At 36.1% G+C, this 20,873-nt stretch overlaps 1 protein-coding gene across 1 annotated transcript; it reads right to left on the reverse strand.

Annotated features, from left to right (window-relative positions):
* Positions 1 to 6,563: 6,563 nt before the first annotated feature.
* Positions 6,564 to 15,546, reverse strand: JCHAIN (joining chain of multimeric IgA and IgM). Its single transcript, XM_003356961.4, has 4 exons — positions 15,465 to 15,546; positions 11,982 to 12,108; positions 8,091 to 8,171; positions 6,564 to 7,455 (listed from the first exon to the last, which is right to left on the reverse strand). The coding sequence occupies exons 1-4, from the start codon at positions 15,526 to 15,528 to the stop codon at positions 7,251 to 7,253; spliced, it is 477 nt and encodes a 158-aa protein (XP_003357009.1). The 5' UTR covers positions 15,529 to 15,546; the 3' UTR covers positions 6,564 to 7,250.
* Between the last annotated feature and the right edge of the window lie 5,327 nt (positions 15,547 to 20,873).

Here is a 20,873-nt window from a genome sequence, read left to right on the forward strand (position 1 = left end):
TGGGTAAAGCATCTGGAATGATGAATGAGCCACCACACTCTGAAGCTTTACCTTTTCAGCAACATTTGCATTGTAGAATCTCAGGGTAAGAAAGGAGCTTAGCGCTACACTATCTAGGTCATCTACTAGTTGTTTAAATCCACCACCAGATTTTAATTGCACATCAAAAAATTATTGACTTATTCTATATAAAACTGTCTCAAGAATTATCCTCGTCAAAATAAAGTACATTATTATGTTTCACTACTTTTTCCAAATGATTTTTAAAATTTAGATATGAATACTCATAAAACACTCATTCACTTCAATGCTTCATCAAAATGCATAGATCATATATTTCTTTTGGCCGATATGCCTGTGGACAGACCTTCATCTGAGAGGCCCTTACCATCCGAGACCTCTGTAATGCAAAATGTAAAGGCACAGTGGGACAAAACCAGCTACTGAAACTGAGAATATAGAGTGAAAGGGGGGTGAAGGGACATCCCAGCAGAAAACAACTCTTCATCTCATCACTGTCAGTACCCTTGTGCAAACCTGAATACCTGGGCTGAGCTCCTCACAGTAAAGAAGTTATTCTATGTGCCCTTGCTAAGTTATTGATTAAGCTTTAAAGTCAGCCTAAGATTAAGGTGCCTGCAGTGAGGTGGCAGGCCCTGAAAGCAATCCCCTCCTGTCTCTGGCAACCCCATGCCTCCACATGTCTCTATGGTGAGTTCCTATGTCTAGTGGTCGTCGCCTGCTGATTCTAAAATGCCTGGTTAGATCCTGGTGATGACTCTAGCTGAGAAAGGAGAAAAATATAATATCTGAGGATGAAAATAAGAGAAAATCCAGAAAGGCTAACACACACTTGTAAGCTTTTCTGTCTCACAGCCTAAAGGAGATTTCTCTAGGGAATAGTTCAGCATTGATCCAGTTGGCTGGAGGAAATCTTGCATTTTTTCACTTAAGCAAGAAGCAAAATAAGATGATAGAAATATAGGGTCCAGTCACCTCTGAAAACAGACTTAGGAGCCATTATCACAGAGATTCTTCCCTGGCTTTCTGGGTGCCTTGGACATATTTTACTTTAGTCATTCACATCAAAGTTTTACTTTGTACATCTTTAAAGAAAACTCACGAGATGATATGTAAGTTATCATTTGTTTTGACATATCTCTGCCCTCACTTAACCCAGTCTCCTCCAGTCATGACTCTAAGAACCCTAAAGTAGATTCATCTTGCTCTCAGGAAACTAAAAATTTTTTTTCTGCTTTTTAGGGCCACATCTGCGGCAAATGGAGTTCCCAGGCTAGGGGGGAGAATTAGAGCTGTAGCCACCAGCCTACACCACAGCCACAAAAACACAGGATCCAAGCTGTGTCTGTGACCTATAGCACAGCTCCTGGCAACGCCATATCCTTAACCCACTGAGCGAGGACAGGGATTGAACCTGCATCCTCATAGATACTAGTCGGGTTTGTTACTGCTGAGCCACAAAGGGAACTCCCTTTCTGTTGGGGTTTTTTTTTTCTTTTCCTTTGCCAAATTTTATTTCTAAAAACCAAAAAGAGAACCAGACACGCAGGACTTGAAGTCAACAGTTCTGTCCCTCCTTTGCAAATCTCAAAGGTTTCAGTGTGACTCAGACCAACTGCCCAATTAAAACTCAGAAGAAACTGCACTTGATAGAAAAGAGGTAACCATCATTTCACCACAGGTTACAGCTACTGGTTTTGTCCACCTGTTCTTCCTTGCTTCTGTACCTCATCCCTAGCTCAACAATATTAGCCACTGGATTTTTTTTTTCTGCTTCCCCTTTAAATTCAGTAAACAAGATTCAGCTGTTAACAAACAGAATACCATGCTGAAAAAGCAGAATTCTTTAAATAAAGGATCCAGGAGGAAGCTAAACTGTAATCCCACACAGACATAATTGTGAAATAGATGAAGCTTCCCTCAGTACCCCTTCACCTCCCAAATCAAGATCCTCTGCTCTCACAGCACCCCACCCCCCAACCCCGTTTCATCTCGATGGGAACCCAACACCCTCTATTTCTGTGTTTCAGCAACTGGGGCAGTAATTTCCTCTGTACTATCCAAATAACCAGGCCTCATTCCTTTTGGCACTGTCAGGTATTTGCTGTGGTTAAACTAGCAAAAATATTCTTCCTCAAGGGTTGGTGAATATGTAGGCCTCCCCATCATCCACCATGCCCTTAGAGAGTCCGTCTAATCATGCCATATTTAGAGATGGTAATGGTAAAAAAAACTTTGGGTGGCATCTTGTCAGTCCTCCAGCTATTGAACCACGCTGGGAGCTGCCTCCTTTCCCTAAGATTCAGGCTATATTTGACAGTACTGCATGCTATAACGCATTTCTCAAGCATTAATGTATATATGAATCACCTTGTTAAAATGCAGGTTTTGATTCTGTGATTCTAGAGTGGGGCCTGCAATTCTGTTATGAACATGTTCCCAGGTGACGATAAATCAGCCAGTTGGTAGGTCGGACCTGGAGAGGCGAAGTACAAAGCTATTTCCCGTAAATAAGAGATAACTGCACACTCACCAGAAAAGGAACAGAAAAGTCTCAACCACTGAAAAAACTGAATATCACCAATTTGAGGGGATTTTTACCAATGAAGCATGTAACAGATTCAATAAAGAACACAAAGAGAAAGACAGGCAAGCTAATTCTGTCAATATTCCTATATGTATGTTATGCTTCTTCCTGTCGCTTTGCCTGGCTCATGCAGTTCTAGAAAGTTCTATTTCTCTCCATGAAGGCCCCATTCCACTAAGATCTCCTCCAACATTACCCCAGCCCTGAGATCCCCAGCATCCTCAAAGGCTCACAGCACATCATTTTTTATACTTAATCACCCATTGTCTTGTATCATGTGTTGATTTTTTTTTTTCCTGTGTTAGTTCGACCTACAGAAGAGGGAAGAAAATTCCTAAAAAGCGAGGCCCAGATCTTATTCATCTTATGTATCCCTCATAGCAACTGGCATTGTACTGAGCAGAGTAGATGCTAAATAAGCGTCACTCTTTAAATACATTTTGTAAATGAATAAAATTTAGAATTTACCAAATTTTAATACAATAAAGTTTAAAAACGACCAATATTTTTCTAATTACCAAAATACTCATTGTAGAATATTTGGTAAATAATGAAAAGTAAAAGGAAACAAATAAAATAACATAATCCCACTATCCAGTGTTAACATTTTGGTTTATTTTTCCCTTTTACGTGTATATGAGAGTAACTATTTTATGAAATAGTCTAAATTTCCCTCTTCATATTAAATAAGGAATTTCCACACAATTAGAAATACTTAAAGCTTCATTTCCGTTGCCTGTAAAATATTCTGAAATATACACTATATTATTTCCCTTCGATGATGGGCTTAAAGTTTCCTTATGAATTTTCACTATAATAAATAATGTTCTGATAAATATCTTTATGCCTCTTTGTCTATATTTCTGATTACTTCCTCAGAAGTGGAATTACTGGGGGAAATTGTCTGAAAATGTATTTTAGACAGGATAATATACTGAATGAGAGCACTGGCTTTGGAATCTGAAAGTCTGGATCCAATTATCAGTTCTCCATATACTATTTGCCAAACCTTAATAAGATTACTTTATCTCTTTGCATCTTAGCTTCATCATTTGTAAAACGAAGATAGTACTGGAGTTCTCATCATGGCTCAGTGGTTAATGAATCCGACTAGGAACCATGAGGCTGTGGGTTCCACCCCTGGCCTTGCTCAGTGGGTTAAGGATCCAGCATTGCCATGAGCTGTGGTGTAGGTTGCAGCTGCGTTGCTGTGGCTGTGGTGTAGGCCACCAGCTACAGCTCCAATTAGACCCCTAGCCTGGGAATCTCCATGTGCTGCGGGTGCGGTCCTAGAAAAGACAAAAAAAAAAAAAAAAAAAAAGATAGTACTCATTTCATAGGGGATTTAGAGAGATTAAATGAAGCATGTTAAAATGCACATGCATAGTACTTCAAAAATCAACCACTAGGTGGAGATGGCAGTTTATAATTTTAAAGTACTGGTTCTAGGGCAATTCCCAAACAGCGGCACCTGAGAATTTTTTGAGAACTGTAGTTTCTTCTGTAGAATCCCAGAACTACTAATCAGCATCTCTGAGGTTGGGGCTCAGCAACCTGTTTCAATGAGTCCTCCCAGTGAGTCTCACACACCCTAAAGTTTGAGGATCACTGATCTAATACATCTTCACATTTTTCTCTGATGTGTTGCCTAGGCAGGGAGAAGAGTTAAAAGACAACACAGAATACCAACTGGTAATTGAATGCTACAAAAGCTACACTAAGTGATATACATACATTATGGCATGGGTTATTATTTTTATAACAGTTACTTTTATATTTTATGAGATAGTTCTTTTTATCCTCATTTTTCAAACATTATATCGATGAACTTGCCCATAGTGACTTACCAGTTAGCCATGGATTTACCTACTATACTACACTGCCACCCCAAATCCTGTCTTAGTATCCTTGCCATACTCAATCGTCATTGTCTGGGAGCAGCCCATGGACCTCACACAAACACAAAGACAAAGGAGAGGTTTCTTTCACAGCTGTCTTATCTACGGTGATTCCTCATGTATCCTTTCTAAATTGTCCACTTAAATGTATAAATAAAACTAATAGGAGGCTTTAATTATTCTTCAGTAACTCTCATTTAAGAGTCACAAGCTACTGTGGATTCACATTGAGTTAACGCTTAATAAAGCACTTAGATTGGTGCCTAGCACATAGTGTAAGTGCTAAATTGTTATTAATATGATAATCTTAGAGTTCAACTGAACTTCTGAAAGAAGGAAAACCTCTGAGACTTTAAGTTTGCAGCTGGCATATAATGAGGCAATAATGCTGGCCTAGGGCTCTCTCCTACAAGAATCTGCAACATAGTACCAAAAACTTTTTCTATTGGGTATGTAGAGAAACTAAGGTAAAGATGGGAAGAGAGTAAAAGAGCTTCTTCAGAAACAAGTCTCCCCCTAAAAGTTCTCAACACAAAGGGAAAAAAAATTGTAACTATATAAGTGGATGGACGTTAACTTATTGTGTTGATCACTTCACAATACATAAATATATGAAGTCATTCTGCTGTACACCTTAAAACTTATACAAAGTTGTATGTCAGTTATACCTCAATAAAACTGGGGAGAAAGTCTTCCATAAATTCTCATAACACTTTGGAACCTATTTTCTTGCTTTGTGAGCAGTTCTGCTAAGTGATTGTAATTATGTATACATTTTATCTCCTCAACTAAACTGCACTCAAATTCATTCATTCAACAAATATTTCACCAGCCCCTTCACATGCCAGACACCCTTCCCAGTACCAGGGACACATCATGGGCAAAACTAAAATGGCTGTGCTTATGGAGCTTATGCACTTGATGAGGGAGGCCAGCCATAAACACGGTGTAAAAGTAATTACAGTCTGCTAGAGAACACTAAGTATGTGGGGGTTCTTTAAAAACCTCGAGGAAATGGGGGTGGCATTTTTTAAGTGGTCAGGATGAGCTGCATGAAGAAGATATTACTGAAATGGACTGGGGTCCAGTTGGGCAGAGTTCTAGGAAGGGATGGTAATGGTGACTCTCTTGAGGGCACCTATCAAAGCTTAATCACCAAAAGTCTAGCAGAGTTACTTGTATGTGGTAAATACTCAGTAACGGTTTACTGATTAAACAAAGCTCAAGGTCTTGGCTAAAACCACATACCAGATTGAAGATGGTCAAGAATGATTTGTCTTTAGCATATCAAAACTATGATTTCTACTGAAGCACCAGAGTGTCGGAGCCTTATTCCTAAAAGAAAACACTGAATAATCAGTATGAACACAGTGGAGGTTATTATAAATGACTATTACCATTTGGGGGAAAAAAAAGAAAACAGAACAATATCTCCTCAAGAAACTTACTTTCACTAATCAGCCTTCCATTATTTTAAATCTCCAGTCAGCACTTACTTTCCAAGGTACCCTTAGATATGTTTCTCAATTGGCCTTGGCTTTCTTCCAAAGAAGTTTTATGTACCATGATAAACACCGTATTTGTCTCCTTTTTTTGGTCTTTTTAGGGCCACACCAGCAGCATATGGAAGTTCCCAGGCTAGGGGTTCAATCAGAGCTATAGCTGCCGGCCTACACCACAGCCACAGCCACAGCAATGTGGGGTCCTAGCCATATATGTGACCTACACCACAGCTCAAGGCAACACCGGATCCTTTACCCACTGAGCGAGGAAAGGGATCAAACCTGTGTCCTCATGGATGCTAGTTGGGTTTGTTAACCACTGAGCCAGGACAGGAACTCCAGCACTGTATTTGTCACGAAGGACTTTGCCTTTTTATTTAATTTTAGGTATAAAATGACAGAACTAGCCCAAATATGTATATGTTTGAATTCAGTGATTAATGCATAATTACACTCTACTTACAAACTGTTGCTGAGCAATAAATTATATTTCAACTTACATACAGCAATGTTAACACAAGTAAACTTTTTCCAATAAATTATTTCACACAGGTATATGCTCATGAATCTATTTAATTGTTCAAACTGTGCTAGAGAACACATATTTTGGTATACATAATTTGTTAGAGTAAGTTACAACAGAGATGATTTCCAATGGGGATTTCTTACACTATCCTGATTATCAAATAAAAATTGTTTTAAAAAAATCTGTATCATTTTCTCCGAAATATGTTATGGCAAAATATATCCTTCAAATATACATTTAATTATGTCACTTTTGGATAATTGGTTTCATAAATATTAGAGATCCCATTTTAAATAATTTTATGAATCTTTCTAAAACATGTTTTCCAATTATTCTTCTTCTAATGAAGACAAATACATTGACTTATATTTACATATAAATTTTCTCTACACAGTGATACTTTTTAAAAGAGATTAATATGGAATATGCAAAAGCTCAGGCTCTCCAGGGCAAAGCCAAAAAAAAAAAAAGGAAGGAAAAATTACTCTGAGTTTTATTTTCTCCCTTTGCCTGTTTTTTTAAATGTAGTAATTTACCTTTAAAATAACAATGTTATTATTTCAATCATTGGGCAGAGAGAAGGAATGAGTTTTACATTATCCCCCTAAAAAAAAAAAATCATAGTTTCAAATTCATTGGTAGTAAACTGATTAACTACCTGAATGGAAATGGAGAGCCTTTCAAGATAAGGAGTTGTGCAGCCTGTAAGGATTAAATTAGTCAGGATAGCAGGAATCCGGGGTCAAGGCTGTTTGCACCATTTTGGTCTGTCCATCATAGGTAAATGGGACCGTGTTTGTGTAGCACTTGTTTCTGTCATAAGCATAGCAGGTCTCAATGTCGTCATCACATAAATTGCTCTGGGTGGCAGTAACGATTTGATTATCCAGCTCCACTTCTGTAAGATCACATTTCTTACAGCTGAAAAACAAATATACACTTTAGACAATCCGCATCAAATGTTGTGTCAGAATCTAAGTGACTACTTCTATCCAAAATCAACTGGTGCTAACAAAGGGTGACTCCTTTCAGACTTCAGCTGCTCTATAATACAGAATTATTTATGTAATTTTTCAATCTTTAGTTGAAATAAGCAATATAATTAATAATAGCTTATATGACTGTGTACATCATACAACGTCTACTCTGTTAGGTTTATTCCCAACTGTAAACTAGGATTAAATGAGTTACTTATAGTAACAAAGAAGGAAGGGTTTTTTTTTTAATTTTTATGTTGGATTCTATAATTTCCAAAGAAATACCCACATGTTAATGTCTGAAATCCAACTATTGAACTATAAAGACAAACCAGCCCTTTCTATACCAATGGCAGTGATTTCTTCTTTAGAATAAATTTATAGCTAACATTTAATTGTGATAAAGTTTTAAGAATTTATGATATCTAATAATTAACATAGGAATTAATATATTCAAAAGTTCAAAATGTATTGGTAAATGTTTATACCCCAATATGTTGTCAAAACATTCTTACTAACAAATTTAATTATAAGTGATTGACTTCAATATCTACATTAGTATGAAGGAAAATTTCTTACAGGTCAGACAAATGGTACACAAAATTGGTTCTCAGTGGTGAGGTGGGATCAGAGATATTCTCCCTGTTGTTCAGAGGAACACTAAAAAAAAAGAGAGAGAGAGAAGGAAAAAAGAAAAACGATGAAACTAACAAATATTGCTATTTTTGGTAATGGATACATTGCTATATTAAGCACTGCTTACTATTAATATTAACTACATTAATAGCAATACTTACTATTTCATTTGGACGTTTAGGAAATTTAGCACTCTATAAGCACTCTTTAGTAATACTTTTATTCAGAGTTCACAGTAATTGCTAAATTTTAAACATGTTACTTCAAAATACATCTCACAGCAACTCCTCTGTCAACTATCTTTGATTACCTGGCAAATCCCTGCTTTTCCATTAAAAAGAAGCTCAAGTTTTACTTTCTCTGTGATGATCACCTTGATCCCACCCACACCTATCAATAAACTCCTTCCTCTGTACCGTCATTAAAGTTCGTATGCCTTTTTTAACCAAAGCCACATCAGGGTTGCTTATCTACAGAGTTGATTCTAGACTCTATAAATTCCTTGAGGCAAGAACATTTATGTATTCCTAGTGCCTTGCTATATGGGTGGCATATAGGATATGTTCAATGTAAAATGAATAGACATATATTAATATCTACATTTTAGAAATGCAGTAATTATAAATCAGGGGCATAAAGCTGGAACTACATGCAATCCAGACCTCTTGATTTGGAGATGTTCCATGAAAAACTAGATAACACATCAATTCATTTAGGTGATTTCATTAACTTTCACATTTTTTCATCTATGTCATCGCTACTTTTCATTTGCACCCCTCTCTACCAAAAGATACAGAGAAAAACGTGTGTTTTCTAACTTTGCATTTGGCAATACCATCCACGTAGATATTTAAGCCAGAAACTTGGATACCATGCCGCAGTCTTCCCTGTCATGAATATGAATACCTAGTCCATCTCACAGTTCAGTTGATTCTAATTCTTTGAATCTGTGAAATCCAACCACTTAATTCAGGACACCATAGTTTCTCTCCAAGATTATATAGCAATACCTTCCTTCAGTCTTGACCCTTCCAACATATTAGCCACATTATTGCCAAAATGATCTTTCCAAAATACAAGCCTGATTTCCTTCTCTACTTAAAACCTACATTGTCTCACCACAGAAAACAGGGTGTCATTAAAATGGCTTAGATGGCACTACATGATAGACCTCTATCATCCCAGCTTCATCTCTCACCATGCTGCACTTTTTAATACCATGGGCCAGCTGAAAAAGAGACTGCTTACAATTCCACACGCTTACCTTGCTTTTCTCCAAAGCTTAAAAATAACAAAAACTGTGACAGTTCTAACATTTACTAAGTACTAAGTGTGCCTGGGACTGTGCTAAGCATGTTAACCTGATGAACTCATGATCCTTTTCCTAGAATGATCTGCCTTACCTATCAACCCTGCCGTTTTCCACACACATTTGCCCAACTAACTCCAGTTCAGCCAGCTAACAGCCACCACCCACTACCACATCCATCACTTACTCCAAATACCCCTTTCCTGACTCCCACCTCCCCCAAAGACTGGACTGGAGGTCCCTCCTTCATGCTCCTATAACATCTTATGCCAGTTGCTGTCATAGCATTTACAATACTGTATTGTAATTGCCCTTCCAATTATTTAAAGTTTCCTACTAGACTGTAAATTCTTTGATGGCATGGACTGTGTTTTGTATAAATATTGTATCCCCAGCTCCAATCCTCAGTGGCTTTCATAAGCACTCAATAAATATTTGTCGGAGTTCCTGTCATGGCTCAGCAGTAACGAACCCGACTAGCATCCATGAAGACGCAGGTTCGATCCCTGACCTCGCTCAGTGAGTTAAGGATCTGGCATTGCCCTGAGCTGTGGTGTGGGTCATAGACGCAGCACAGATCCCATGTTGCTGTGTTGCTGTGGTGTAGGCCTGCAGCTGAAGCTCCAATTCGATCCCTAGCCCAGGAACTTCCATATGCCATGGGTATGGCCTTAAAAAGACAGAAAAGAAAAAAAAAAAAAAAAAAAAAACCTTTGTCAAATGAATGAATGAATGGATTTATTCCTTATTACATTACAAAATCTCTAGTAACATCAGAAAATGCTTTAAGTAACGAGAAAAGAAGGGGGAATAAATATGTATGAGTGTTTCACTGTGTTTATACACTACTATATTTAATCCTCCCAACCCTAAGTATATATGTATACATACATAATACATATTTACATAATTTTTCCTTTTTTTCAGTTTAGGAAACAGGCTCAAATTATTAAGTAGCTTGCCCTAAGTCACGTCATTAGTAAGTATGAAGCTGAAAATAATGCCATAATGATACAGCAATGATAATAGAACTCTCAAAAATAAGATTAGGGCAGCATCAATACCCATCAGGGAAATGGCATGAAGTAACTGAATTACCTGATTTCAATAAAAAATATATCATAAAAAGAATTATGTCTCAGAAGAAAAAAAATGAATTAGAGAATTCTAGAGTACCATTTTTAAATCTGCCCCCTGGAGATTTAAACATAAGATAGTCATTCCTCTTCAACATGGTTTAGGCACCAGTGTGATGAATGCCATCACCCCAAGTTACATGCTTCTCTAATTATTCTATGCCTAACAGGGAGCTACGTTATATGGACTTTGAGTGGTCAAAGAAAACTTGCTAGAGGAAGTGATGTCTAAGCTAAGATGTGCAGGTTGAGGAGTCAGCCAGGCTAAGAGAGGTGGGAGAAGGAGTTCTTCAAGCAGAGGAACTAGCATATGCAAAAAAGAGAAGAGGAAGGAAGGACTGTGAGTGTGGGGAAATAAAGGGACTGCAGTGTTGCTGGATTTTCAAACATAAGGTTAAAAAAAAAAAAAGTGGTACTGGAAGAGCTTAAGACTTACATTGAGTGCTATAGGTTAGGCTGAGACGTGTAATTCATCCTACTAACAAACAATGTTGGGGGAACCACCAAAGGGATTTTAGGAAGAAAATGTGCCAGGAACTACACAGTCTTTAAAAGGAATAGATCTTCCCAATTTATCTTTACAGTAACCCTATAAGATACACATTACTTTTCTATTAGTATGTAAAGATGAGAAAGTTGAAGTTTAGAGTGGAAAAGTAACTAGCATACCAGAGCACATAGCTATTAAGTGACACAGCGAAACAAATTCTCAAATATATTATACTTCTCCCATTGATTAAATGGGGTTGAATGCTTTGTTCTATTCCAACAAAGGGTTCTTGCTTTGGGGAGGAGGGGACTATTCCAGGCAGAAGTGGTTCAAAAGAAAGACATTAATGACTGCATACAACAGGAATCTCATTTCTGAAATACTAGTAGCATTTTTTCACTTGAATATGACTCTCACAGCTTATAACTTAGACTATGTGTAAAATGAAATGAATATCTGAAGTCCAATGTTCAATTTAGTCGATTTGATTAATTTACCTTACCTCACCTTTAGACAGTTGAGTACAAGGTGAAATACTCTGTAGTCCACATGTGGTACAAAACAAAGCTTTTAGTGTTATCTGGAGTTTCAATTTGAACTGATCAAGGGCAACTAAAAGTTCTGATTCAAATTGAAATAACTCCATATAAATAGGGCATGCTGATGACTAGATCCAATCTTCAGTTATTATTTGATCTAGCTGGCTACCTTTAGGTTGTCTGGAAAACTTTGTTCCTGCTCGTAATTTCTACATACTTAGTCAAGCCCATTAACCAGATTGAATGTGTAAGGTGCTACACATCAAAAAGAGGATTACAGATACAGGTACAACCAATCACTTGTACCAGAAATTATCTCTGCTCACAACATGAAAAAATGAAATGTGAAACAGCACGCACATAATTCTGATGTTTCTCTCCACAATGTCTTGACTAGGGTCTTCAGCAGAGCGGATGATCCTGGAAGTAATCCGGGCACACTTACATTTGTTATCAACAAGGACGGTACTTTCTTCTTCATCTTGGGCTTGAAAGATAAAACAGGTTAAGAAGAGAGGGAAATGAAAGTCTGTCTTTATACTTTGTATTGAGTTAATTTATCTTCTATGTTTTATGTTTGACAGGTTTCAGCATTCTCCACTATTCTCTTTCCTAATCTAAAATAGCTAAGTGGAACCTCATAGAGTAGTGAAGGAAATTCAAATGAACTCCAAAAGGAATTTTCTGTTTCTTTTGACCAGTGTGTGGAAACCTGAGCTGAAAGAATTCTGGTTTTAATCTAATGCTTTTAATAGCAGTACAATGCTCTGCATGATGGAGCTTTGTAAAAATCAGCACCAAATGCCAAAATGATAGAGAAAACAAAAATCTAGGCTGGATCTCTCCCAGACCAAAGCAATTCATTCAAAAGCGAACAAAAAATAACATTAACCTTTATAAACCCAGTTTGAAGTGCCACATCCTTCCTAAACTCCCATGTACATATTTTTTCCTTAGACTGAATAAGAATATGCCTGTTTTCCCCAAGATAACTTTATTTTGTAAGACTTTAAATATTCTCCACTATAATTTTCCTAAACTTAAATATATTCTTCTTTTGAATAATAACAATCAGATTATCATAGTATAATCATTTAATCCAGCAAAATAACAAGTGCTATATTTATTAATATTTCTTATAAGAATTATTTTTAAAGATACAGTTTATCTAACTATAAAGTGCTATAAGTTTGCTAGAACAATTTAGAAAATTTGTGAGGTGCAAATTTTATTTAATAGAATATGCATGTATATAGAAAAAATAATAATAAATAATAATATAATATAATTATATTGTAATAATAATAATATAATAAAAAATAAATGAATGAGTAAATACGCAAATGACTAGACTTAGATCAGTTAACAGATACTTGAAGAGTTAACAATAAAAAGCTTTAATAGTGCTAACTAGACAATAATAATGATGTTAAGCATCTTCTCAATTCCTATAATTCTAGCTAAGTGACCTCTCAAATTTCCTTCCATCAAGCCTCAATTAAAAAAATAAAGACTTAGCACATGAATTCAAGTTATAAAGGTTAAGTGATAAGGATACATAATTATAACTGGAACTCTAATTATTCCAGAGATGATCCCAGAGTAGAGAGGACCTAATTGCAGAATTTCAGTTTTAATGATAATAATCATTATAAAAACATTTTAATATCATTGTTATTGTACTTATAATTGTTTGAAGTACTTTAAAATGCATTATTATGCCATTATTCATAATTTCTTAATAAATCTTCTGATAAAAGTCTATTGGATATTGGAGAAGAAACATTACAAAGCCAGTTTAAAATAATGATATAATTATTAACATTTCAAAAAGAGTTCAAGATGACTTAAATTGTGTTCTCTTCCCTACTCCTGTATTCATGACTCTTAAATGTTTTTCTCAGTAAAGTACAAATGAGCATGAAATGCATGACCAAAATATAGATTGAGTATGTGACTTGACTATTAAGTCTTAAATAGAAAATATCTGTATTTTATTTATGGTATATATTATATTTTCTTGCCAGAAACCTAGGGGAAATAAACATCATTACTGCTATTACATAAAAATATTATGCAACCCTATACATCTACCAGAAAATGTACAAATACTTTCAACTCACCAAGAGTTACAAAGATTCTAACATTCTGTTTCATTGACAGGTACTATTTTTCCTAATAAACCTGTTATCATAGACTGTGCCCTACTTTATTCCAAAAGCAGCTAAGACATAGTAGGGGCTTAATAAACATTTATTTAATTTAATTAATCAGTTCAAACAAATAAGAAAATAGACTTAACAACATATACTAGATATGAACATAATAAGTTTACTAACAGGTGAGGCAGGCAGAATAGGATACTAGTTAGGAGTGTGGACTATAGCAGCAGATGTCCTGGGTTCTACCTACCACACGCTTGTTGTGTGACCTTAGGTAAGTTATTTCAGCTCTCTCAATTTCAACAGGTTCAATCATATGTCAGAAATAATAATAATACCTAACCTCAAATGGTTATTATGAAAATTAAATGGAGCAGTATACATAAAGCATAATGCCTAGAATATAGTATGTACTCAATAAATGATAGTTCTGTTATACATATATAGCTATATATGTTTTACACACATATTTATAGATATATAAGCATGTTCATAAACATATTTTATATATATATATATAGTACATATATTGTACATGGTTTACTACTACTATCTTTATGTTTTAAACATTATTAAAATTCATTATTATTAATTCTAAATTAGTATAAAATATATGTAAAATGACTATTCTAAATTATATCATACTCTGTTTTGAAATAAGAATAAGCCCCCAGGAGTTCCCGTCGTGGCGCAGTGGTTAACGAATCCGACTAGGAACCATGAGGTTGCAGGTTCGATCCCTGGCCTTGCTCAGTGGGTTAACGATCCGGCATTGCCGTGGGCTGTGGTGTAGGTCACAGACGTGGCTTGGATCCCACGTTGCTGCGGCTCTGGCGTAGGCCAGTGGCTATAGCTCCAATCGACCCCTAGCCTGGGAACCTCCATATGCCGCGGGAGCGGCCCAAGAAATGGCAAAAAGACAAAATAAATAAATAAATAAATAAAATTCCCTCTACACCCCATCTTAAAAAAAAAAAAAGAATAAGCCCCCAACAACAACAAAAAAAAATAAGCTCAGTGAGTGTTAGAACAATCCAGCCAAATTATATCACTTCTACTTCAAAGGCCCTTCTAGATGAAAATAAATTAAACACTGTGCTTCTATATTCAGAAAATAATTCATTTGCTACTGCAGTTGAAAAGTTAATAAATAAAATAACTGAAATTCAGCCATTAAGTTATATGAAATTTGTACATTAAACATTGTTAAAGGTTCATAATAAATCTGCAGGCTCAGATCCAGGAAAGCTGGTAGAACTAATACCAGTCTCTTTGGGGAAATAAAATCCTATCGCACTCTAACCTGCATTTACTGTAATTATTACCTCATTTATCCAGATTATAAATTTGAGACATTCAAGGAGAGGATTACTGATTTTCAAGATTCAGTATGGTTATTTGTATAATTATAGCTATCGATAACTTATCCAGAAATATCTATTTCCTTATTCTCTAGCCTGTAATATGCAATAAATATGAGAAGAGAAAAAAGAATAAAAATAATTACAATGCTAGTCTTGTCCATGTAAAGATCACTGCCCATACAAAGTTTACAGCATGTTAGAAAGAAGTAGACAGCTAGATGTCCAACCAGAGCACAAACATAAATGTTTAAATCTGAAGAACAGATCTGTGTTCTATTTTTCCCTTTATCTGGGTTCATTTTCAAAATACCACATACCTGTCACAAAAACAGCCTCAACAAAAATGACCAGGACTCCCCAGAAGAGCAAAGAGTTCTTCATCTTGACTTCACTTCTTTTGAAAAACTGGAGCTAAAGAGTCAGAGTTAAGGTGTGTGATCTATGAGGACTGTGCAAATGACGGTGCTTCTGCTTTCTTAAAATAACACTCCAGACAGCCAACAAATTAAGAACAATCACCACTGCGGTTGAAGTCTGAAATTTAAATGCTGCACTGAAAAGAAATGTATGGCTCATATTTACGTATTTTCTTCCAAAATATCCCCCAAAGCCATGTTTTGGTGCAATCACTTTTTATTTTATGGTTATTCTATGGAATTAAATCAGGAGGCCAATAATAATTTCAAGGAAGGATTCCATTAGGAATGTTTAAATAAGGAGTCTCAACATTATTATCTAGATAATAAAGTTTTTAAATTAAATCAAATATAATATGATATTTGTTGTTTCTGGAACAATAAATGATGGAGAGAGAAGGAGGAGGAAAGAATTAAAGCCACTTAATTCTTCAGTTCCAGTTTTATCTTATGCCAACTTTTCCTTCTAGTTCTTAATTAACCAAGCTACCAGGTTTAACATATACATATATTATAGACCACATATATAATATATACATATTCTCACTACTTTCAGCTATTTTATAAACTCAAACATGGAACTGGAATTAGAAACAGGTGGATGTTAGATTTATCAGTTGCCATGTTTTGATTTGATAGTATTAAGGCAGACCCTGTGTTTGCTCACCTGGTATACCTTCAGAATTATAAACCCAAGAAATGATGCTCAATTGGGATGCCTCTGTGGACAATGGAATCACTGCAATTATTTCCTGTAAACTTTTTTGTATTAATGAGCTTTTGGAAAGAGCATCATCTCCTACTCCAACATGCTAGAATGTCTCTTAGGCTGGGTTGGTTCCAAGAATATGCTGGCTACAGTTACATGCAACATCAAATTTACGTTACTTTAGGTTCTCAGTTCTCTAAGTTTTTAATAGTCTCTTAGCATTTTGAGAGTTACTAAAGAAATATTTCAGGACCATGAGTAAGCAAGCAGACCTCAGTTAAAAAAAGGCAGAATGAAAGCTATTAAAAGGCTGGCACATAACTGTATTCCTTCAATCAACATGTACTGAGTACCTAGCAAAAACGAGTGCCAGGCACTAAACATACAATATCATTACACTGTCAAACTTTCCCTCATTTTAATTTCTTCTGTCATGAGACTTAGAAACTATTTGAGGTTAAGAAAAATATACAGGATTCACATGAATAATTATATCTGATAGAAAAAGAAACATCTGAAAGCTCATTATTTTAGTGTATGATCAGGATGTCAAAACAAATATTAATCACTTAAGATCTTAAGGCATCTCATCTCATTTCTAAATAACTGATTTAATCTACCACTCCAAAAAAAAAAAAAGTAAGTAGAAGTTAGCCAGATGCATTTTTTTAACTATTACCTCCTTGAAAATAAACTCAAGGGTAGATTGTACCCCCAAAGCAAGTTAGATATATCCCTGGAGACAAATTAAAGCATCCTCCAAAACTTATTTTTTATAAAAGCAAAAACTGACATATAATTACCAAGCTAAAGAAAAGCTCTACATTTGACGTTTCCATTCTTTAAACCTTATAGTTTTGTAATTCCATTATGTAAGTCATGAATCTAAAAGTAAGTAATTTAATAAAAATAAAGCATAGACAGTGTCAGGCGGCACTTTTGCCACCAGAAAAGTGCTACCTATGCATGCAATATCAGATCAGGTACAGCGTTTTGTCAAGTGTGGTCCAGGGATCATCTTCCCTAGAATCACTTGGAGCACTATTCAAAAATGTGGATTTTTCTGGCTATACCAAATCACAATGTCTGGAGATATGACCTTGAAATATGTACTTTTAAAAGCCTTCCAGTTGACTCTGATGTGCACTAAAATTTGAAAATCAGTAGACTAGAAACCCGTGGGGAAGGGGGTAAGAGCTAGCAACATTAACTATGGAAGAGCAAGAAGCTAATAAAGGTAATTTTTTTTTAACAAATGAGCTTATTTTGAAAAAACCACTTAGCTGAGTCTTCTATTTATTTATATTTATGTTTTATAGGGGGATTGTTTCATAACCTGTATATATATATATATATATATATATATATATATATATGTATATAATGAGTTAAATAATTGTGAGCTTAGCCACATGTTCTAAATTCTTCACCAAAAAAGAGGGTAATTTAGTCTCACCTTCTTTACTCCCACTCAAGTTTTGTTGCAAATTTTTCCTATACAGTAGACAGCCCGAGTTTGGAAAACCATCTGAAATGGGTGGATGTTTCACTTCCTCTGTACATAGCTTATTATATTTAGTATACTCAAATAATGACAAAGACTTGATTCTCTTGAGACACAGAGAATACACTCTCCTTGTTTTTTCCTCTTATCTCATTGACAACTTGCTGAATTTTCCTCTGAATATTAAGACTAACACAGCCTTTTCTTTTCCCTCATCCTCTCTCTGATTCATTTTATCTGATTCCATGGATTTGAATATAGGACATGCTGTGACTTTCAAATGTGTAACTGTAGACTTTACCTTGAGCACTGAGTTGCAAACTCCTGTATACAACTTTCTATCGGATATCTTCACCTGGCTATCTAACAGGTATCTAAAACTCAACCAGGCAAAACCATACTCTTGATGACCAAGCTACCTTCATATTTCCATTCCAACCTTTCTTCTCTAGTCTTCCTCAGCTCAGTAAATGGAACTCCGTCCACCTTAAAGCAAAATTTCTTCTTTGATCCCTTTCTATTCTTCCCCTTCACATTTAATTTACCATCGTGTCTTCTTGATTTTATTCTCAAAATATATCCCAACTTTATCTGATTCTCTCCATTCTCACTGCCACCCTAGTCCAAGCCTCTAACCTCTTTCTACTACAATAGCTTTAGTAATAAAAAAATATTTTCGTTTGCCCCAGAGTTCACTAGCTGACAAACAAGAATGGCTAAGTATCCTAAATTCTTCCCCCCCTTTTTTTTTTTTGTCTTTTTTTGTCTTTTTGCCTTTTCTAGGGCCACTTCCTCGGCATATGGAGATTCCCAGGCTAGGGGTCTAATCAGAGCTGTAGCCACCAGCCTACGCCAGAGCCATAGCAACGCGGGATCTGAGCCGCGTCTGCAACCTACACCACAGCTCATGGCAACGCTGGATCCTTAACCCACTGAGTAAGGCCAGGGATCGAACCCAAAACCTCATGGTTCCTAGTCGGATTCGTTAACTACTGCACCACGACGGGAACTCCTTCTTCTTTTTTTTTTTTTTTGTTTTTTTTTGTTTTTTTTTTTTGTTTGTTTGTTTTTTAATGGATGCATCTACGACATACGGAAGTTCCCAGGCTAGAGGCCGAATTGGAGCTATAGCTGCCAGCCTACACCATAGCCACAGCAACTCAAGGTCCAACTCGTCTGCAACCTACATCACAGCTCACAGCAACACCGGATCCTTAACCCACTGAGTGAGGCCAGGGATCAAACCCGCATCCTCATAGACACTAATCAGATCATTTTCCCTGTGCCATAACAGGAACTCCAAGTATCCTAAGCTCTAAAGAAAGTTAGATACTTCTTCTGAGGCTTAACAAGAAGTAATAAAACTCAACTTACTGCAGTCAATCACCACCCCATCACTGCCAGGATCTCTCCTCCAGTCTTTAGAGAACTTTGGAGGGAAAGGGGGAATGCTAAGATAGGAACTGTTGGCCTTGAAAAATAGCACTTTCTGTGGTAGTAGACTTTCCCCCTTTTACTTTTGAGAGAGGGAAGGACAAGCTATTCTCTCTGCAAAGTCAAAAGAGGAAGAAAATCAAGTAAATAACAACAGATCAGGGACCCTGCAAGAGGGGGTACTGAGAAAAAATATACATAATAGTTAAGAGAAAGGTTCTGAGTCTGATTGCCTGGGTTTACCTTTAAATCCACCACTTACTAGCAATGTAACATGAGGCAAACCTTGGCCAAGTCATTTAACCCCCATGTTTCAATTCCTCTCTCTATGAAATGGGTATAATGACAATACATAATACATATTTCATAGGATTGTTGTGAAGTTTTACATATATTACTACATGTAAGAAATTAGAACAGATCTTGGCATGTGGTAAGTGCTCTAAAGGTATAGTAATTATTATCATCATCATACATTTTATCACCATCAATATGTTAGTCAATCTTTGTTGGGTTTGCAGAAAATGCAAAACTAACCTTGGGTTATCAATTGCAATGAAGTTTAAGGAAAACATGCCTAAGAGAGCTTGACATATCCCTTGGGTTTCAGGCATGTAGGAACATAGAAATTGATATGAGCTCATTATATATGACCCTTACAATGTAGAATGAAAATATCCAACAAATCAGAGTTCCTGTTGTGCTCAGCAGGTTAAGAACTCAATTAATATCCATGAGGATGTGAATTTATTCCTGGTCTTGCTTAGTGGGTTAAGGATTTGGCATTGCCACAAGCTGCACCAGCAGATCTCAGATGAGGCTCAGATCCCACGTTGCTGTGGCTGTGGCACAGGCTGGCAGCTGCAGCTCAGATTCAACCCCTACCCTGGGAACTTCCATATGCCTGAGGTACGGCCTGAAAAAGAGAAAAAGATCCAACAAAGCTATAGTAATCAAAACGGTAGAGTACTGGCATGAAAACAGATATATAGACCAATGAAACAGAATCAAGAACCCAAAAATAAATCCACACATATACAGTCAGTTAATATTTGACAAGACAGACAAGAATACTCAATGGAAATAGTCTCCTCAATACATGTGTTGGGGAAAACTGGATATTCACATGTAAAATAATGAAATTGGACATTTATCTTACACCACTCACAAAAAAATTATTTTTTTGGTGTACATTTAACATTTATTACAACTAATTGGTGATGTGATAATAAGACAGTGCTTGCATGGCCTGAATATTGGTCACAATCACAACGAAGCTCAATCCAGCCCAGCAGATACAAATGAAAGTGTAAACCCTGAAGACATGTTTACATACGTAGAAGTATGTATAAAGGTGACATTGAAAAAACTGTACAGCCTTAAAAAATATAGAACCCACTAATACCATTTTACCTCATTCAGCTCACACTTTCATATTAAAGGTGGTGTCTGTTTTTATATTTGACTTCTAATAAGTAGGCAGGGCCATGGAAGGAAAGGAAGCTGCCCAAAAGTTCACTGCACTTCTAAGTGGAGGGAAGCAGTAGGGAGTAAAAGAAATTTGGCTGTAACAAGCACCCCAGATGGAGTACTAGTGCTTTAAACAATGACTTATGCAACACTTTGTGAAGAGAGTAACACATTTTCCATAAGATACTATTAT

This window comes from Sus scrofa, chromosome 8 (genome assembly GCF_054392235.1).
Source record: "Sus scrofa isolate SSC_HxYL_T2T_F1_AM1 chromosome 8, Sscrofa_HxYL_maternal_Yorkshire_Landrace_v2.0, whole genome shotgun sequence".
Taxonomy (NCBI): domain Eukaryota; kingdom Metazoa; phylum Chordata; class Mammalia; order Artiodactyla; family Suidae; genus Sus; species Sus scrofa.

Bases quoted from the DNA above. Each gene is read 5' to 3' on its own strand.
- JCHAIN (XM_003356961.4), bottom strand. From the start codon at position 15,528: ATGAAGAACTCTTTGCTCTTCTGGGGAGTCCTGGTCATTTTTGTTGAG. The intron at 12,109-15,464 runs GTATGTGGTATT...TTATCTTTCAAG, and splicing joins TGAGGCTGTTTTTGTGACAG to CCCAAGATGAAGAAGAAAGT. The intron at 8,172-11,981 runs GTGCGTGCTGTT...CTTTTTTTTTAG, and splicing joins GAGAGAAACATCAGAATTAT to TGTTCCTCTGAACAACAGGG.